Here is a 21,226-nt window from a genome sequence, read left to right as displayed (position 1 = left end):
CATTAGCAATGTCTCCTGTACAACTGTATACTATGAACATTTCTAAATAGCCAAGACAGAGAATTTATTCGCAATGCATATAAACAAGAAAATATGATATAAAATGCATAATAAAGAGTCTACATACTTACTAAGAAAAAGACAAACAACCCAATTGAAAAATGAGTACATAATATAATCTGGCAATTCATAGAAAACTCAAATGGCTAATAAACATATAAAAAGATGTACAGTTTTACTAGCAATCATGGAAATGCATAGTCTGGTGCTTTTCCAAATGGATCATTCCTGGAGAATAGGAAATTTTAAAACATTATAGATAGCAATAAAATGCAGAACATTGTACATATTTCTAGGAATTTTTACAATTATGTATTAAGGGGATGAAGGTGAAAATATTAATTTGTCGAGAGTTAAAGTGAGGGGTCAAATAACAAAGTCTAGATAAATAGCTAATTAACAAGATACTTTACTCTGAAGAACATTATAGTAGATCTCTTTTATCATAATTGTCTTTTATCCTTGATCACACCTATTAAAACCCAGGAGCAAAGAATTGCTAATATGCCATTCTATACTTACCTGGAGCTGATTATGAAACTGTATGATTCTCTCTTTCTGAGCTGGCCACTGTTGTAAGCCTAATTGTTGTGTTGCAATCGATATTACTTTCTTAAAGAAAATAGATACATTAATTTAAATTGTATTGCAAATTAAACTTGTAATATGTAATCCTACAAAATCTCTCTTAACTAGATACCAAATATAGCACTTTAAGACAGTAGTTAATTTTTTAGTTCACCAACCCGAGAATATTGAAAGCATTACTTTTCCCACCAAAATAAAATACACATAAAATTTTATGTTCATAGACCCCCAGGTAGCAAATTCATAGATCCTCCCCCAATTTAAGAAGGCATGCTTTACAATGTATTTAAGAACTAGCTGTTACCACAGTACAATTGTCTAATTATACTACACTGAAAGAAAATGTAAAAGAGTCTATATCTTTGCGGAATTCTTGTTTTTTGAAAGGGGAACAATGATAAGCATTTTTATTTTTGTTTATTTTTTTAATTTTTGTTTAATTCTGATCACAGGTAAGACAGATTTTCAATTTTGTAATGATTGTTTTACAGTTGCAATGTTAAGAATATTCTCAGATAGCAAGTGAAATGTACAGGATTGAAGACTTGATTTGGCTATACATTAAAACATCCCAGGAAGTGGCTGCACCTTGAAAAGATACTTAATATTTCAACACAGGAATTATAAGGGCAGCCGTGATTCTTCCTAAAGTGTGGTTTATTTCAATGTGGATATAATTGGCAACTATGTCTACAGAAAAAAAGTAGGATTTATCCTTTTTCTCACCAGCCTCTCCCACACCATTTCTCATTCCTGGCATTCCTACAATGGGACAGACATAAAGCAGCTAACGGAAACAGAGAAACTCAGCAGGATTGTACAAATAGAGGAAAAAATAGCTCCTATGGCAAGGCTAACTGGAGGTAGGAAATCAGCTGAGAGGATTTTTGAAAAGCAACCTCTTCTAAACGAAGTTGATGAGATTGCCAAATTAAGGCCTGCATTTCATGCAGTTTTAGATATAGAGACTAGGAATTCTCTGCAGTTAATAATAAGAACCCAGATACCTGCCTGGATACAAGTAAGAAGTCACAGAGGAGTGGAATAAGGACAGCACAGGATGCACAGAAAGTCAGAAGAACTGGGATAATCAAAGATATATTCAGACAGGTCATCCCACCTGGCTAAGGGTTTTTACAAATTCATTACTTTGGAAGGTTTTGAAATAAAATCGTAATCCTGATCTAAAATATTTACGGCTGTATGAGATGTTCTTTGGAGTTAATTGGATGACAAAGTATATGTGGTTCCTATGCCATGATGTTTTAGTAATTCTCAGGTTATCCTTTGGTTGTTCTGAGATAATGATCCCTACACACTTTGAATACTGCTAAAGACAGAAATGTGAATAAGTTGGATAGATTCTAACTGCCTATTGCCTGCAATTCAGATTCTTGTATCTCAAAGGAACAAGAAGTATAAACAGCACACCTACAGAGTATTTCTTTAACAACATAGATTCCTATGTGGATGTGCTATATATGAAATGTCATCGTGTAAGCCATCAAAAATACACCATTAAATAAGAGACTGGATTATTCTATATTTAATATTAAAATCATAACTTCAAATTATGAACTCTGTGCCATTTCTATGAGCCATATATTACACTTTGGTAACATTTTATTAAACAGTTGAGAGCTTGCATATTTACCAATGTAAAAATTATACAAAGGGGAAAGTAGCTGAATAAACTGGTATGCTTGTATATAAAACTTTTCCATAAGCTATAAACTGACTTGTAAAACTGATGAAAAAGGTGAATAAATGAGGTTCAAAAGTGAAACCATTAATCTTCATGTGGAAATGCTATTAGAATGGCAGTGCTATTTGTTTTTGCTGTGTTTTGAAAAATGTTAAAGGTAACACTGGAAGGACTTAAAGCTTGTAATTGGAGGAAGGAGAGTGGGGAATTTGCAGACTCTTTCTGAGAGGGATAGAAGGATGCTTACATAAGACAGAGAAGAAAACTTGTCAACTGACATTTTCCTCCTTTTTTATAGCAAAATAAAAATCTTCAAAATGTAAATGAAATCTTCAAAATGTAGGCAATAACTTAGATACAAATAATCAACGTCCTTCTCCTGCAAACCACACAGCAAAAAGAAAAAAAACCAAGTTGCACATTCATTAAAATAAGGAAACAAAGAAAGTCTACAAAATCTGAAACAAATATTAAGTGCTATGAAAATAGCTAAGCTCATTTAGTTTAGAGTTTGGACCTGAAAATTATTGGTCTGGAAAAGTCCAACTCATTTAATCATGTGGAACAAAGGATCTCATAGTATGTCTCTTTCCTGTCAATTTAGAGAACTAAAAATAAAAGATTACATATTAAAAGATTATATACAAAATTCATAACAAGAGAATTTATAGTGAGATTAAGAATATCAAAGATAAATGCAAATTTTAAAAGCTTCTGGAGGACTTCCTTGTTGGCACAGTGGTTAAGAATCTGCCTGCCAATGCCAGGGATATGGGTTTGATCCCCTGTCTGTGAAGATGCCATATGCTGCAGAGCAACTAAGCCCACATGCCGCAACTACTGAAACCTGTGTGCCTAGAGCCCGTGTTCTGCAACAAGAGAAGCCACTGCACTGAGAAGCCCACGCACTGCAATGAAGAGTAGCCCTCGCTCTCTGCAACTAGAGAAAGGCCGCACGCAGCAATGAACACCCAACACAGCCAGTAAATAGATGAATTATAAGGAATAAATAAGTTAAAAAAGAAAAAGCTTCTGGAGAGAAAGAACAGATACACTACAAAGGAACAAATACCAAAGTGACACTGACCTTCTCAAGAGTAACCTGCAGCAAGAGAAAAATGAAATAATATTTTAAAGTTATTAAATATTTTAATGTACTAAATGAAAAGAACTTTAAACTTAGAATTTCATATCCAGCCAAATTGTCTTCCAAATATGAGGGTATACCAGAAATAATTGCCAATTTGCCACACAAAACCTACTCTGAAAACACTGTTGGAGGAAGCACTTAAAAAGAAGAATAAATTGAAGTCTACAAGAGATATGAAGAGAAGTTTGATAAAATACCTTGCTAGTCTACAGTGTTCTAAAGGCATGTGTATGCCTGCATGGGTAAGCATGTCTGTTTATAAAAGCTAGGTCTAAGGAAAAGGGAAAGGAAAAGGAAAAAAATATTCCCATAACAAACCAGGACTCAAATTCTACATGACATATACAATAAGAATGAGAATATGGGGAAGACCAAAGGGTATGCTGAAGTACTTGTTTTGAAAAGGAAAAGACATAGATATTGAAAAAAATTAAGAAATCAATAGGAACAAATAATGCTGAATGTCAGCCTTCAGTGAAGAGAGTCACCATAGAGAATAAACACAAAATAAACACAGATGAAAACTCAATCTATCCTACAGAAAGCAGGACAAGAGAGAAAACAATGAGGGAAAAAATTAAAGAAATAACATAACAGTTATGAATTTTAAGATAGAATCTATAAATATAAAAAGTTAAAATCAATAAATACAGGATAAATAATCACAGATTGAATTACAAGAAAAAGTCCACTGATATACCTCCTATAAGACTTATAGTTCAAACAGAGAAACATAGAAAATTTGAAAAATATATGGATGGAAAAAGAGATTCTAAAAATATGAACACCACAGTAAAAAGTTAAATAACAATCTTAATATCTGACTAAATAGATCTTAAGGCAAGGCATATCATATGGGCCAGAAAAAGATACAGTATAGTGGTAAAAGAATAAATAAACATACATACAACTTATAACTTCAAAGTATATAAAGCAACAATTGACAGATGTGTAAGGCAAATAGATATATCAACAATTGTAGTTAAGATTTTGATATACCCCTTTCAGAAACTGATAAATCAATAAAAAGTAGAGATATCAAAGCTCTGAAAAATATACTGTAATTAATAGTCTATGTATATAACTTTATATCCAACAAGCTCAGAATATATATTATTTTAAAGTGCACATGAAGTCCTTACAAAAAAAGACCATTCATTAGGTGTTGTGGCAAACCTCAATAAAGGTTATCTCAGAAGGATAAAATTATGAATTACAGCATATACTCTCCAATCAAAACTCACTGTAAAACCATTTGGATTTGAATTTTGGGGGATGGAGTGGCAAGAAGTTGCTTTGAATATCTTTAAAATTCTTTGTTGCTTAGTGATCACTTCCCATTCTCTATTTCTTAATGCAACATTTCTGTAAATTTATTAACTTAGGTTATTCATAGTGCTCTCATCACTTTTGACCCTCTGATACCATTATTTCTTTTTTAATTATTGATCATTCTTGCTTGAGGTCTGTATGTAATCAATCTTTTCAAAGTGATGACTTTGGTTTTGTTATTTTCCCAATAATTTTTGTTCTTTATTTGGTGGATTTCTGTCCTTTTCTTCATTATTTTCATCTGTTTCATTTCACTGGACTTGTTTCATTGCTCTTTTTCCTAGTTTTTGACTTTAATGCTTAATATTAGAAAGATAACCTGGTCTGGCCAAATTGTGAAAGGCATTATACGCCAAGATAAATAATTTGGCTATTGTACTATAGACAACACTGATCCAACAATGGCTTTGTTGATGTGATCAAACATATGTTTTAGGAAAGCAACTCTGGTGGCCATATGGCAACATACTAGAATGCAGGGAGTGGCAGAAGGCTATATAATAGTAACAAAAGATATTGAGATCCCACTTAGACTAAGGCAATGACTGTGAGGTTGTGCATATAAGAGAAAATATAAAGGGCTCTACAATTATGTTATTTTAATGATCACAAAGTATTTACACGTCAAAGTCTTTATTCATATTTCTGATACACTTTGATTCTCTAAGCACCTCTTTAAAGTAGGAAGAGCAGACATTATCATTCCCATTTGAATGATGAGAAAATTGAGGAGCAAAATATGTAACAGCCTTCCTTGCCTAAAGGTATACAATTTGTTCTTTCCATTAGGCCAGGATGCACTGAAAGCTCTTTATTTCTCCCAAGGGGAAAATACATATCCAAGTATTTTTATGCCCCAAATTATAACATGAATAGGAATAACTGTAATATTTTTAATCCATATCTAGTTTCTTATCTTAGTTGATATTCCACATCTAAATCATTTGTAGTGGTTTTCAAAGATATTACCTCCAAAGCAATTTGATTTACTTTTGAAACTGTCGCTCCACAAAAAATATCTCCTATAATCTTCTCAAAAAGTGGGACATCTTCAGGAGGAAATTTTGGTAAACTAGCTTCTCTCATAGCTTCAATAATTATCAGAGTTTCATCTGTTTCAGAAATGTCAGTGATGTTACTTTAATGGCAGAAGAAAACAACAAGTTAGCAAGTTTTCTTTGTAGGTGTTAAAGACCATTACTATTCTTTTTTTTTTTTTTTTTCCAATACCCTTTCCTCCTCTCCCTCATTGCAAAGCAGCTATGTGGTTTGAGCCAGGGCTCCCGGGTTGGGCCCTGACTGGTTTAGAATACTCAGGGTAGTGCCATTCCCCAGTCACTGATTCAGGGATGTGCACTGTATCAGTACAGTTTTTTAGCTGCAAATAATGGAAATGTATTCAGGCTAATATCAAATGAAAAATACATAATGATTTCTTAAAAATCTCTAGGGTGGCTAGAGAACTGGGCTTGTAGGCTATGCAGCTGGAAACAAAGTTGTGGTATAGAACTGGTCCTATAAAGACATGGCTGCCACCATCAATAGATGCAGAGAGCAGTGCTGATGCTGGCACTGGAACTGCTTGCTGCCCCTGATATTTCTGCTAAATGGCTGTGGCTACTGCCACAGCTGTCACCCTTGCCAGAGTGGACTCTGTGTATCCTATTTCTTTTTCCTATAGTTTCAGGTTCAGATTCTAGGCTAAGTGTTTCTGATTTGCCAAGGTTGTATGTCTGAGAGAGTTTCAAAAAGAAACTATGTGCAATAACAAATATTCATTAAGTGAATATAACCCCAGCTCTAGTCAATCAGCGCATAGCAGTTATTTGGACCCAGTGATTCAGGGGTACACAAATGAATTGTCCATTCAGAGTGGTTTTGGACTATAGTTCAATGGTGAGGACAGCTCCAGGTATTAGAAGCCATTTTGCCACCAAAAAGGAAGCCAGCCTAAAAATAATCCAGACATGGAGGCCTGCAGTGCTTAGAATATCTCAGAGAAATAAAACTGAAACTCAAATCAAAGTGATCATACCCTGCCCCACCTCTGGATTTTCTGATTGGGTGAAATAGTAATTCCCTTTACTGTTTAAGCCAACCTAAATTTTTTGTTAATTGTAACAAAAGCTTTCTGATACATTAACTTATCATACAGTATATTTATTGCCACATATAACAACATTTCTTACATTAAACAATCCAGTATACATTTTTATATATTAAACATGTAATTAAAAGGGAAAAAAAGTAACTACATGTGGTATAATGTGATTTTGGAGATGGAAAGGAAGAAAAGTTTTCCCTGCTGTAGCATCCCTCCCATACTCTTGTCTACTGATGCCTGAAATTCATCATTGGGATGGTGATGACTTTTGACTCATAATAAAAAGAGCTAATAGATAACATTTATGGAGTAGTTTTTACCAGGCATTTTGCCTAACTCTTTAAATCATTTCATTAATCTTTTCAAAACCTAAGAAGTAGGAAGATTGATACTTAGAAAAATTAACTAACATGCCCAGTGTCTTACAGCTGGTAAGTGTCTGAACTGGGGATTCAATAAGGTCTCTCTGACTTCAAAGTCCATTCTTATAATCACTCCATCTTTACGATGGAAGACTCATTGAGTTGGTAACAGTTGTTTACATGTTTCCCTGTGAATACATCTTTGAGCCTTTTTTTTGAGGGTGTTTTGGTAAAGAGAGGGCAAGTGTCTGCCTGAAGTCAAAGAGAAGGGGTCACAGCAGAGAGGGAAAGGGTCCCAGACTTCACTGCTGGGGATCTACTAAGTAACCTTGACCTTTTCCACATTTTTCTCAAGACAGATCACACTTTACATTAAAGGAAAAAGAAAAAATAGGGAGGACATTACATCTGGTTTAGGGGTAGCTATTAGATATAGATAAAGAGAGATAATAGCTTGTATAAAATATGATCGTTACAATACCTTGTTATTCACTAAAATTATACAAAAGAATAATTTGGGGGATGGCATCTGAGATTACCATGGGGACTATCTGTTTCAATTTAAGAATAAAAAAGGAAAGCTCTAGACTAATGTCAACTAAAATTCAAGAAGAGGATAGTTAAATGTAACCTTTTTAAACCCATTTTGATTGTTTTCATGATACCATTTCTTTGGAATTAGTTAAGACTTAGTTTGTGGCCCAGTACTGTGGTCAATTTTATGAATAGTTTATTTTCTAAACAAAAGGGGAGATTTGGAAAATTCCTTTAAGAGAAAAACAGACAAAGCTGACTGGTAGGCAGAAAAAAATGCCTCCCCCTCACCCACCACATATACTCACTTCCTAATCCCTGGAAATCTGTGAATATTATCTGATGTGGCAAAAGATGTAATTGAATTAAGAATCTTGAAAGGAGTTTATCCTGAATTATTCAGATCTAAAAGTAGTCACATGCCCCTAATAAGAGAGGAGGCAGAGACATATGGCTGAGAAGGTGATGTGAAGATGGAGGCAGAGATTGGAGTGATGTGATCTTCAACCAAGGAATGCTGGCAACCACCAGCAGCTAGAAGAGGAAAGGAATAGAATCTCTCTAAGAGCTTCTGGAGGGAGAGCCGTCCTTCCCACAACCTTGATTTCAGACTTCTGGCCTCAGGTGCTACGAGAACATTCATTTCTGTTGTTTTAGAACATCAAACTTATAGCAATTTGTTACGGCAGCCCTACCCAAATAACACACTATCTTTTATTTTTTTAAAAAATATAAATGCCTTGAAACTCTATTTGGGCGTTACAGTTAGGCTCCATCAACTTGATCTGGAAAGAGAAGGCAGAAAAAAGGGAGGGTTGAATCAACCATGCATAAAGAAATGAGAGAAATTTGTAGTATTCTTGCGTGCCTAAAAGACAAAATTAGAAGCCTTAGGAAGAAGTGGATGGAGTCAAGGAAGAGCAAGGGCCAGAGAAGGGAAGAGGAAAGAGGAAAGAAGAAAAATTAAAATTTTTGGTGTTAGGAAGGACCATGGGACTTTTAAAAAGCAAAATTGTCTAATATTAATTTTTAAATTGTTCATTGTGCTTTCCTGTGTTAAAAAAAAATTCCCCAATCCTCTTCATAATATAACTACATTCACATAATCATATCATGTGTGTGGTGCTTTGGGGGAATCAAGGAAGGGTGGTGTCACCCTTGTGACAAAGAGAAGAGAGTTGCTCTCAATGGCAGGAAGCAGACTCAGAGTACACTGGAAATGGGAACTCCAGTAGAAGGGGGCCTGTGAGAACTTTGAGTTTTCTGTGATTTGTAGAAAACAATCAGGGACTTTGAAAGGAGAAGAGTACCACTTTCACTGGAAAATTTATTCCTACAAAGAACTGACTACAAGAAAGACTGAAGACTTGGGAGCTCCCTGGTGGCCTAGTGATTAAGATTCCAGGCTTTCACTGCCATGGTCCTGATTCAATCCCTGGTCAGGGGAACTGAGATCCCACAAGCTGCATGGTCAAAAAAAAAAAAAAAAAGGAATAAGAAAGACTGAGGACTTGAGGACATCAGGGAGCTGATACTTGGTAGTATTTATCTTTAATTTTATAAAATTGTAAAACATTTCGTAACAGACACCTATTTACAGTCCACCAATATTATATAAGCCATTTTGCAATATATGCCACAGTTCTTTTATTTAAGAAATAAAATATTACAGTAGAGCTAAAGCCTATCCCTTATTTTCTCCTCCCGTGCAACATTTTGTACTTTTTACTACATTTGTATGTATCCTTAAACAATCTATAATATTTGTTGTTTAAAAATTTCATATAAATAGTATATCAATATATTCTTTTGCAACATATTCATATTTTTTCTTTAAATTTTTTAATAGGTGACACATGAATATAGCCCCACATCAAACTAATACAAGTAGGTACACACCTTACCAAAAATGAAAAGGAATGCTTGCTTCCCTTTGGCCTCACCAGTACAAAGTTCTGTGCAACTTTTATATTTTTGCCCATCTGATGAGTGAGAGACAATTTTCAGGCTAACTTTAACATGCATTTCTGTCATTGTGGGTGGGGTTGAGTGTGTTTTCATATATTTAAAGGACTTTATGTCTCTTTTTCTGAAAACTGTCTGTTGATATCTTTTGTCCATTTTTCTATAAGATTTTTCCCCCCAAATTTTCTGCGAAATCTTTATATATTATGAGGATGAGCTATTTAACTTCAACAGGAATTGCAATATCTTTTCTTCCTAGTGTTTCATTTGTTTTTTGACTTCACAAAAAGTACTTTTTGACCATTATAAATCTTTTCTTTTATGGCTTCCGGATTCTGAGTCTGGGAGCTTCCTATTTTATCTTGTCATCATTACTTAAAATTTCACAAATTATTTTCCCAGTATTGTATAACTCCCTTTGATCTAACACTCAATTCAAAATTCAACTGACCATTTAAATTCCTGTTTCTTCTTTCCAGCCATTATTAAAATTGTCTTCAGAGACCTCAGGCCAAAATCATAATGATCCTATCAAACATTAAAATATTTGAATTATTCAGTTTCTGAAAAAAATGAACAATTTGGAAATAAATGCATATAATATATAGTTAAATCACTAATCATCTGTGCTATGAAGAGAAATAGTGATATGAATTCAAGAAATCCTCAGTTTTGCTTCTAATGCTCTCATTTCTCTCCCAAACTGGTGCTCCTAAAAGTCTCCTTCTTAAAGATATTAACAAGTAAAGGAGTTAAAAACTATCAGTATCTGAATTAAATTTTCTCTGAAATGGAGAGACGAACCTAAAGAATCTTGTAAAGAGGAACACTTTGGAGATGATGCGATTAGCTGTCTAAACCATTCTGGGTTATAAACAAATACGAACGGGCACGTCCTAGAACAATAATTTTCTTCTTTTTTTTTCTTTCACAAGTTTGTTTTATTATTTGCAAAGCAAAAACAGAGTCACAGATGTAGAGAACAAACACATGGACACCAAGGGGTCGGTGGGATGGGGGATGAATTGGGAGATTGGGATTGACATATATACACCATTGATACTATGTATAAAATAGACAACTGATGAAAACCTGCTGTATAGCACAGGGAATGCTACTCAGTGCTCTGTGGTGACCTAAATGGGAAGGAAATCCAAAGAAAAGGGGTTATATGTATACATATAGCCAATTCACTTTGCTGTACAGCAGAAGCTAACACAATATTGCAAAGCAAATATACTCCAATAAAAATTAATAACAATAAATAAAAGAACAAAAAAAATTTCTTCTAAAGAGCAGAAGAGAAATGAGGCAAAGGCTGGAGGAGGTAACACTGGTTTGCTTTTTCAGTGGGAGAAGTAGCAGTAGGTTTTATGCTCACGGAAATGATTCAGTAGAAAGAAGAAAGAACGACCTCTGGATGGGGCAAGCTGGGTGAGTGACAGGTGGGCTGGGACAGGACCTAGTACACAAATGGAGAGGATCTGCCAATGTGCAGCCAGAACAATAATTTTCAAAGTGGCATACTCAGATCAGCAGCAACAGGAACACTTGAGAACTTGTTAGAAATGCAAACTCTCAAGCCCCACCTCAGATAATTAGAAAGTTGGTGGTAAGGCCCAACAATTTTTGTTTTAACAAGTCCTCCAAATTATTCTGATGCACAGCAAAGTTTGAGAACCACTGTGCTAGATGTTAACTTCCTTGTATGGAGAAAGTAGCCTGGAATTTAAAATAATAGATACTTGATTGTTCTCTGTAGATCAGATCTCGGAGGAAAGGCTCGGAACTTAGACTGATTTACATATTCCTTTACATACAAGTTGGTGCACAGACCTGATAACACTGATAGGAATTTTAGTTCCATTAGTTTCCCAGTCATTCCTGGACCAATACCTGAAAAGTGTTATATAAAGCTTCATATAATCACTTTTATTTTGAGAAAAGCAGTTTGTTACCTGTTGTGAGAGTTGTTTGCTAGCTAATTCGTAAATGTTAACTAGCTTTCCAGAGAGTAATTTTGCAGATTTGAAGCCAACAGAAAAGAGCATTACTTCAGCAATCATTTGATAATGGGGAGCCATCATTGCCACTGGGCGAAACAGAGATTTTAAGTTATCCGGGAGTTCCACTCGACCTTTGTATCTTAAGAGGATAAGAAAAATAAAGAAACAAAAAACACCATTTTTCAGTTTTTCAAATGAGAACCACATAATTTACCCCCGAATAGTAATTCTATTGCCTTTCTATCTCACCTTTATCTGAAAACAAGTTTACAAGATGGTTTCTATTGCACTTTTCATCTCACAGAGCTTCCTAGTTTAGTTTCTTTTCTTCCTGCACCTCCTCCCACAATCTACCTCACACCAGTTCCCTGGCTCCCTGGACCATCACAGCATTCCATCTACAGATATTTTTTGAGCCTGCCCAGTCTCCTCTCCCTGTAACCAGCATATTGCTATTCCTTCTGTTACTTTCATTAGCTTTTCTGCCTATGTCCTCTTTGTGACAAACCACCAACATTTTCTTTTCTCTCTAGTTATTGTTGAAGTGAAAATGTCCCCTGGCCAGAAGCTTAATATGAGATCATCCATATGGATAAGTACAGAGTTGTAGCTGCTTATAAATGGTGTGTGTAGTGGAGAGGTTTGGAGGCCTGGTGGAGGGCGAATGATGGATATACAAGGTCAGCCAACTCCATCTATGGATAAGATTTAAGAAAAGGATTTTCTCCTATGTCCACTCCTACCACATATATAACTGATACTTACCCAGGGTTCAGGGTGACAAATACAGCACAAGACATATTTATACGAATTTCTTTTCCTTCCAGTACAAATCTATAAGACATTACATTATTCATCATTAATAACACTTCTTTCTCTAAGCCAAAATATGTTAAAACTACAAGGGCGTTTGGGAGCCTTCCTAAGGCTGTGTTACAATTAAGTCCAGAGCATGCTCGAAAAAAATAATAGTGAGAGGGCAAAGAAGAGGCTCTTTATGCCAAAGTTGTGAGCCCTGCTGGGATTCAGATTTATTTGATCATGTCTGAAGATGTCTGCAGAGTTCTGTGAGGCCTGAGGCAGGAGGGTACCCATGTGAATGAACTGACTTAGAGAAAAGAACCTGAGGAGATGTGAAGTTCTGCCTGCATGACACAGTAGGACACTGAAAGGCCACAGCAGAGTTCATGCTTTAGCATGAAACACAGCCCACCTCCTAATCCCCAACTAAATAATTTAGGGAACACTGTGATATAGAACCCTCGGCATGCACAGTGTCATGTTGTCGGCACCAGTGGAAGAGACAATGGAGAGAAATCCCCTAGTGATTTTATGGACAACTGATACTGATGAAGGTGGTCAAACAGGAAAGGAAGAACAACTGGGCCAAAACCTGAGGACGCCTTGGACATAACTGAAGAAAACTTTGCAGAAGCTGAGAGGTGGTGAAGAATTGGTGAAATGTGGGATACTGTGACCCAGTTATACCCACAGACTTGTGAGACCTCATAACATTGAGAGTAAAGCTGGAAGTTAGTGCCCATAGCTTGAGTTAGAATTATTAGACTGTAACTGAAATTTTAAACCCACAAATCCAAGTATGCCCATAAAGTAAATCATATAAATTACTAAATTAATCTGAAAAGAAAAAAAAAAATTTGCTTGGATTAGTAAACATTAGTAATCCTAACATACACATATTATTATTCCAGGATTTTTCAATAAAAATATTAATTCAGAGTAATGGGATAACAGAGAGCTTCATGTGTGTGGTCAGTATAACTCTGTTTTTTAAAAATATGTAGAATTAAAAAAAAAACTTTGGTTTCTTCAAATGAAATATCATCAGATGAAAAGGTACTAAGACAATTTAAACTCAAAAAGAAAAGTAACTAGAACATATTTGCATCTTTGTCCTGGTAGCTGAGGATACTGTTCCAAGCTTGGGCAAGAGTCTGCAAGTTAATTGTATACATTTTCACATTCTTTGCCAAGCATAGGACACATTCAAGTTAAGTGCCATTCTTTTTGGTGTGTGCTTAGGAAAACAAAACAAAACAACAAAATAAAAAACCCCAAACACTTATTGTAGAACAAGTATTAAATAATAACTAAACAGTAAGTGTAGATCAAATCTCCATTCCAAAAGTATAAATATATTCAACAAATACCTGACAGAATAGCTGTCTTTTGCTGCCTTAATTGTTAACATCTGTGAGGCAATCATGGAGAGAACTTCCACATCAATTCTATTGAATTCATCGAAACAACACCAAGCTCCTGACTCAACCAGTCCAAAGAAGAATTTCCCCATTATCTTAAAAAAATGGATTAATGAAATTATTATACAGGTGAACATTTTTACTGGCATATTAATTTCTGCAAGTTCTTCCTATTTTACCCAAACCAAGCAAATACTGTTTGCATGTCCTCCCCTCAAGCATTTTTGTAGGGCTGACAGCAGCAATATTTAGACTCTTAGACCACTCAATTACCCTGCCTGTCTCTTGTAAAAGTCTAAACACATGGTAGCAAACTCATGTTCGCAGGGAGCAGGAAGGCAGGGCCACAGTTCACATTGGCACAACTGAGCATTCGCCGGGGTACCATGTTCTCAGAACCACACATTGCCAGAAAGACTCTTTACGACAGTTTTCTGACAGATGGTTGTAAAGTGTCTAAGGAAGAGCTCCTCTTTCTAGGTCAGGCCAAGACTCAAAGGTTGGTGATGGGTGCCTGGTAGTAATGCAGACTACTGAACTAATTTGAGGAGGGGTGGATTCTGGACCAGGCTGGAGTGGGGCCAGCTAATGCAGGCAGCTCCTACTCAGCTTCTACCATTTACCATGGAGCAGGTCTAGGGTGGCCAGATCATCCAGTGTCCTGTGAGAGATTGAGTCTGGGTTGAAATCTACTGACTTGTAAATGTTATCAGTTGAAACAAACAAGCCAAACAAGGGTCTGTGGACTGAATACAGTAAATCCCCTGCATACAAGGGTGAGTCAAAAATTATCCACACTCTGGCTGTAGAATTTATTTTAATTAATTTTTGAAAAAGACAAATGGATCACTTTTTGACATAATCTCCTTGCTTTCAATAAACTCTGTCCATCTGTCAATGAGCTTTTGTATTCCCTCATTTAAAAAATGTTTTAGGCTGAGCTGTGAGTCATGAATGCACCACTGTCTTCACTCCTTCATCAGAAGTGAATCTTTGTCCTCATGGGGTTGCTTTCAGGGGACCAAACAGGTGAAAGTCTGATGGAGAAAGATCCAGACTATAGGAAGGATGCTTTAACACCTCAAAACGAAGTTTTTGCAGAGTGTGGGCAGAGTGTGTGGACATGCATTGTCATGCAAGATCACAGTGCCCTTGGATAGCAGTCCTCTGCATTTAATCCGAAGTTTAGGCTTCAGCACAAACTTTTCGAAACCGAAGTCTGTTGTGGATTATTTCATAGGCAGAGCCATGGCAAGTTTGCAAATGATTTGCCACATAATCCACTGTCTTTCATCTATTCGACAGAATCATTTCACGCGTATGCTCAATGTTGTCATCAGCCGTGGCTGTGGACAAGCGTCTGGCTCCTTCTTGATGACTAACCCTTGTGTGGCCTTCCTTGAACTTCTCTATCCATTCATATGCACTTCTTCCAAACAAAACACTTTCTCCACACTGTGCACAAAGTCTACGATAAATAACACCAGGTACACCCTCAGGCCACAAAAAGCGAATCACTACACGCTGCTCTTCTTTCATGCAGATCACAAGTGGGGCATCCATTTTTGCTCACACCACAGTTACAAATGAACTGATATAACACGGTCACACCTGCACAGCAGTGACTGAGGAGACAATAGCCTTGAACAGAAAGCACTGATAAGACAGTGCAGCCAACAGAAGTTTTAATATAACCGGAGTACAGATAATTTTTGACTCACCCTGGTACAAACTTTCAAGTCGCAAACTTTCAAAGATGCAAACATGCACTCGCCTGTCCAATCACATAAGTTAGTTCACGTCTGGTGTACATTGTCAAGTGCGTGCATCCTCTAAAAGCAGTTGTGTTTTGTGTACTTTATGTACAGTACTGTATAGAGTACAGTAGTACAGTATCTTTATTTCAAGCCCAAGATGTCTGGAAACAAGGGTAAAAGCAGCAGTGATGTAGCTGGTACTGCTAAGAAGTGCCAAGCAATTACGATGGAAACAAAAGTGAAAATAATTGAGAGAGTGGAGGGACAAGAGGAAGAAGTAACTGAAGAATCGAAGAGATTCAAGATGCAGGAAATGGCAAGGGGAGTTTTTTTATTTGGGGAGGCATTGTTAGTTTTTGAGGCACAGGACCCGAAAGTAGAACTACACAAAAGTTGCTGCAGCGGTTCAGAATGCAATCCAGTGCCACCGTGTTATCTATGATGAGAAAAAAAAGAGCTACTACCCAGACATCACTGGATTATTTTTTCAAAAGGGTAGATAGAATTGAATCCAGCAAGGAACCAGAATTTGTGCCATCAACGTCAGGCATGAGTGAAATTACAGCTTGCCCTCCATCTCCTATTGCTGACAATCCTTCAGCTCTACCATCTCCCACCTTCTCTCCCTCCTCCATTCAGTAACTCTTCTTGCCTGTTCACTCAATGCCAGCCCCTGTATGCCAGCTGTTGTAGTATACTACCGTACTTTTCAAGATACTGTATAGTAAGATTAAAAATGTTTTATTTTTTGTTTTTTTATGTATTATTTGTGTGAAAAGTATTATAAACCTATTACAGTACAGTATTAATTAGCCCATTTAGTTGGATACCTAGGCTAACTTTGTTGGACTTACGAAGAAATTGGACTTATGAACGTACTCTTGGAATAGAACTCATTCATATGTAGGGGACTTACTGTACTGGTTGAGGAATGCCTGAATTCTAAGAGAAGTTTTGTTAGGTATTGCAGACTGGGAGAAGAAGTAGGAATGGAAGAGAGCCCCTCTGGCCCACAAGCATACAAAAGTTGGTTCCTCCCACTGACTGCAGGAATCAGATCTGCCTTTATCTAAAATTTTGATATTTTGTTTATCATGGTTTTTTGGGAGGCATTCATTTTGATTCTTTAAAAAATATATTGCATTAAAATACTGTTTATCTTGATTACTAAGTTTTTTGGCTACTCCTTAAACTTTGCTTAGCAGGTGAGAGCTTCACTCACCTTACACTAGTCCCACTCCTGCTGGGCCCCAAGGTAAGATAGTTTCCAGGGAGGACAGGCTATTTGGTAATTGTTTTAAGAATAATAATTCAGTCAACTTATTTACGTTTACTGATATTTTTAATGTGCCAGGTGAATACATGTTGGAAATGCAGGATCTCAGAGGCAATGTGTTCTGAACCACAAAATAATGACAGCAGTAAAATGTAAGAGGTTTGCAGAATAAAATAAATTGGAGTGTTTTGAAACTAAGTAAATTTGTGACAGGCACAGAGGTACATAAAATTTTAATAAATATTTCAGAATGTTATGAGATGTCTTAGTAAGGAACCAAAACAAAATAAGGCTGACATAAAATTGTAATCATCTATATAAATTCTGACTCAAATTTTTGTGTTAATCATAATAGCTCATTGTTCTTAATTATTACATTTTCAGTAAATAAAAGTATAGGGTTGGAATTTATAAACTTACATTAATGAAGAAGTACTCAATTTTTTATACATTCATGTTCCATATCAATTTTGTTTGGAAAGATCCCCCCTGTCAAAAAGCTTGAAAATCTCTGTCTTAGGAAGTAGCTCAGTTGAATAAAGGTAAATTGTATGATGTTTTGTTTCAATTACATTCAAAGTTTCTCTTCTATTAGTTTAAAAGAATAGCACTTATAGTTATATTAATACTTAATGTCTAAGATAAATATTTTTCTTGTTCTTTTAATCCACAATGAATTATTTCTTTTAAGTGTACAATATTTTTTTCCTGAATATATGTGAATAAGCTTTACCTTATAATCCAAATCCTCAGAACAGTTGAAGACTACACAATGTTTGCCTAAGGACTGGGAAACAAAAATAATATTTTAATGTATTTATTGACATCACACAAACTGCTAATTTTAAAACTTCCAGAGTAATAAAACATCTTTATTCTTTTGAGAATCCTTTTGCAACATAAAGATGAATCACATGCCAAATTTAGAAATTCACAAAACTCATTAATGGATAAATGCACATGTGCTGTTATAGTTGAGCTGATTAGTACATGGAGCCTTAAGGTCATATTTTTAAACACATCAACAAATTAACAAATAAACTAAGAAAAAACTGCTTTCATCAGTTGCTTCTTTCTCTCTGTCGCTTTTTCTTACACACACACACACACACACACACACACACTCACTTACTGCTGTTAATCACAAAGACTAGGCACAAATCTGTGTATGTGGCTCAAATATCACCTCTATAGGAAATATCACCTCTACAGGAAAGGGAAGGGAGACAAACCAACCATTTACATGTTAGTTGGTGATATTCCAAGTAAACACAAAGCATATGTTGACTTACTGAGATCCCAAGTCCCAGCACACAATAAGCATTCAAAATTAAATGATGATGAATGAATTAATGAATGTGTTAATGTTTGTTAAATATTACAAACATCTTAACGATGGGAGTGGTGTAAACTTAAGATAACCATTAAAGTTTGTGTGACTAAAAAATTTTTTTTTTATTCTGGATATAGAAACCACTTACTTTTGCTAGATCTTTGACACTCTCAGTTTTTCCTGTACCAGCTGGACCAGCAGGGCAACCTCCTAGATTTAAGTGTAGTGCTCGGGTAAGAGTTAGCCAGCATCTGTCAGTGAGAGGCGTAATAACCAGTCGTGGGGTACAGCCCAAGTACTCATAGCCATAAGTGAAGCTGGCATCTCCTTGAGATACATAGCACAACTTTTGTTTTTCATTCCACTTATATTGCAAATGTCTGAAAATAATATTTTAAATGCTCATATTATTTGGGCAAAATTATTTTTAATTTTTTCACATGCAGAAACATAAGATTAAAAGTGGACTATTGATTAAAAAACATAGAAATCAAAACATTAAAATCAAATGAAAAGAGTGATGGCTAATTCATTAATTGCTATATTAGACAAGAAATACTAGAATTCAGAAGCCTACAAGCATGAGGACTCTTCCCTATGGGAAAAATGGCCTTGTTGAATTATGCTACTTTGGTGTGATGGTCAGCGTAAATGGAAGATTTATATAACAATCATCTCTAAGAAGTTTTTGTGGTTTCCATAAGAATGTAATTTCAGACATTATTCATTATAACCATGGTCCTTTCTGTGAGGGTAGTTGAGAGAAATGTTCTAAGTATCAAAAAACAAAACAAAACAAAACAAAACAAAACTGTACTTTGTGAAACTGATTGTTTTTCTTAATACCATGAATTGTGTAGCTAACCATAAACTTTCTCCTCTACAAGGCTGTGAGTTAAATTTGTGACCCATATGTAGCTTCCTAGTTTTATTGAGACATTGACATATAACATTGTATTAGTTTAAGTTGTACAACATAATGATTCAATATACGTATGTATTGTAAAATGATCACCACAGTAAATTTAGGTGATATCCATAATCTCACATAGTTATAATTTTTTTCTTGTGATGAGATCTTTTAAGGTCTACCCTCTTGGCATTCCTCAATATACAATAAAGTGTTGTTAACTATAGTCACCATGTTATACATTACTTCCCCAGAACTTATTTATCTTACAACTGGAAGTTTGTACCTTTGACCATCTTCACCAGTTACTTGCACTATCCAATCTCACCTCTGGCTACCCCCAGTCCGCTCTCTGTTTCTATGAGTTCATTGTTTTTGTTTTTTGTTTGTTTTCTTTTTTTCTTAAGATTTCACATATAAGTGAGATAATACAGTATGTTACTTATTTTACTTAGCATAATGGCATCAAGGTCCGTCCATGTTGTAGTAAATGCAGGATTTCCTTTTTTTATGGCTGAATTATATTCCTCTCTATACATATACTACATTTTCTTTATCCATTTATCAGTTGGACAGATGTCTTAGCTATTGTAAATAATGCTGTGATGAACATGGCAATACAGATACCTTTTTGAAATAGCGATTTTGTTTCCTTAGGATAAATACCAGCAGTGGAATCACTGGATCACATGGAAGTTCTGTTTTTAATTTAATGAGGAGCCTCTATACATTTTTCCATAGTGGCTGCACAATTTACATTCCCACAAAAAGTGCACAAGGCTTTCCTTTTCTCCACATCCTAGTCAACTTTGTTCTCTCTTATCTCTTTGATGATAACCATTCTAACAGGTGTGAAGTCATACCTCATTGTGGTTTTGATTTACATTTCCCTGGTAATTAGTGATGTTGATACCTTTTCATGTACCTGGTGGCTTTTTGCATGCCTTCTTTGGAAAAATGTTTATTCAGGTTCTCTGCCAATCTTTAAATCACATTGGTTTGTTTGTTCATTTTGCTATTGAGTTACATGAATTCCTTATTTATTTTGGATATTAACCTATTGTTAGGTATATGATTTGCAGATATTTTCTCCCATTCAGTAGGTTGCCTTTTCATTTTGTTGATGATTTTCTTTGCTATGCAGGAGGATTTTAGTTTGACGTAGCCCCACACTTGTTTATTTTTGCTTTTGTTCCCATTACTTGTGGTGTCAAATCCAAAAATCATTGCCAAAACCAATGTCAAGTAGCTTACTATATTTTCTTCTAGGAGTTTTATGGTTTTCAGATCTTATGTTCAAGTATTTAATCCATTTTGAGTTAATTTTTGTGTATAGTATAAAAGTGTGATCCAGTTTCATTCGTTGCATAAGGCTATCCACTTTTCCTAACACAATTTATTGAAGTGACTATTGTTTCCCCATTGTATATTTCTGGCTCTTTAGTTATAGATTGATTGTCCATATATGTGTGGGTTTATTTCTGGGCTGTCTATTCTGTTTCATTTATCTGTGTCTTTTTTATGCCACTACCATACTGTTTGGATTACTATAGCTTTGTAGTATAGTTTGAAATCAGGACGTGTGATGCCTCCAGCTTTGTTCTTTTTTCTCAAGACTGTTTTGGCTATTCAGGGTCTTTTGTGGTTCCATATACATATTTGTTTATTTCTGTGAAAAATGCCATTGGAATTTTGATAGAAATTGCATTGAATAGATCACTTTGGGTAGTATGGACATTTTAACAATAATATTTCAATCCTTTAGTACAGAATAGCTTTCCACTTGGTTGTGCCTTCAATTTCTTTCAGCAATGTGCTATAGTTTTCAGTATACAGATGTTTTACTTCCTGGCTTAAATTTATTCCTAAGTATTTTATTATTTTTGATGTAATTATAAATGGGATTGTTTTCTTAATTTCTC

General features: G+C 35.3%; 1 protein-coding gene across 1 annotated transcript in view; it reads right to left on the bottom strand.

The window, feature by feature from the left end:
- DNAH14 (dynein axonemal heavy chain 14) overlaps nt 1-21,226 on the bottom strand; it is a 537,201-nt gene that overhangs the window by 288,363 nt on the left and 227,612 nt on the right. The window contains exons 28-35 of the mRNA XM_057727198.1: nt 18,543-18,774; nt 17,795-17,848; nt 13,978-14,123; nt 12,572-12,640; nt 11,759-11,945; nt 10,252-10,328; nt 5,805-5,973; nt 583-672 (exon numbers count right to left, since the gene is read on the bottom strand). Coding sequence (XP_057583181.1) covers nt 583-672; nt 5,805-5,973; nt 10,252-10,328; nt 11,759-11,945; nt 12,572-12,640; nt 13,978-14,123; nt 17,795-17,848; nt 18,543-18,774 — 1,024 coding nt within the window. The remainder of the gene's footprint in view (nt 1-582; nt 673-5,804; nt 5,974-10,251; nt 10,329-11,758; nt 11,946-12,571; nt 12,641-13,977; nt 14,124-17,794; nt 17,849-18,542; nt 18,775-21,226) is intronic.

The sequence above is a fragment of the Hippopotamus amphibius genome, chromosome 3 (genome assembly GCF_030028045.1).
Source record: "Hippopotamus amphibius kiboko isolate mHipAmp2 chromosome 3, mHipAmp2.hap2, whole genome shotgun sequence".
Lineage (NCBI taxonomy): Eukaryota > Metazoa > Chordata > Mammalia > Artiodactyla > Hippopotamidae > Hippopotamus > Hippopotamus amphibius.
This window is presented reverse-complemented; position numbering and strand designations above follow the sequence as displayed.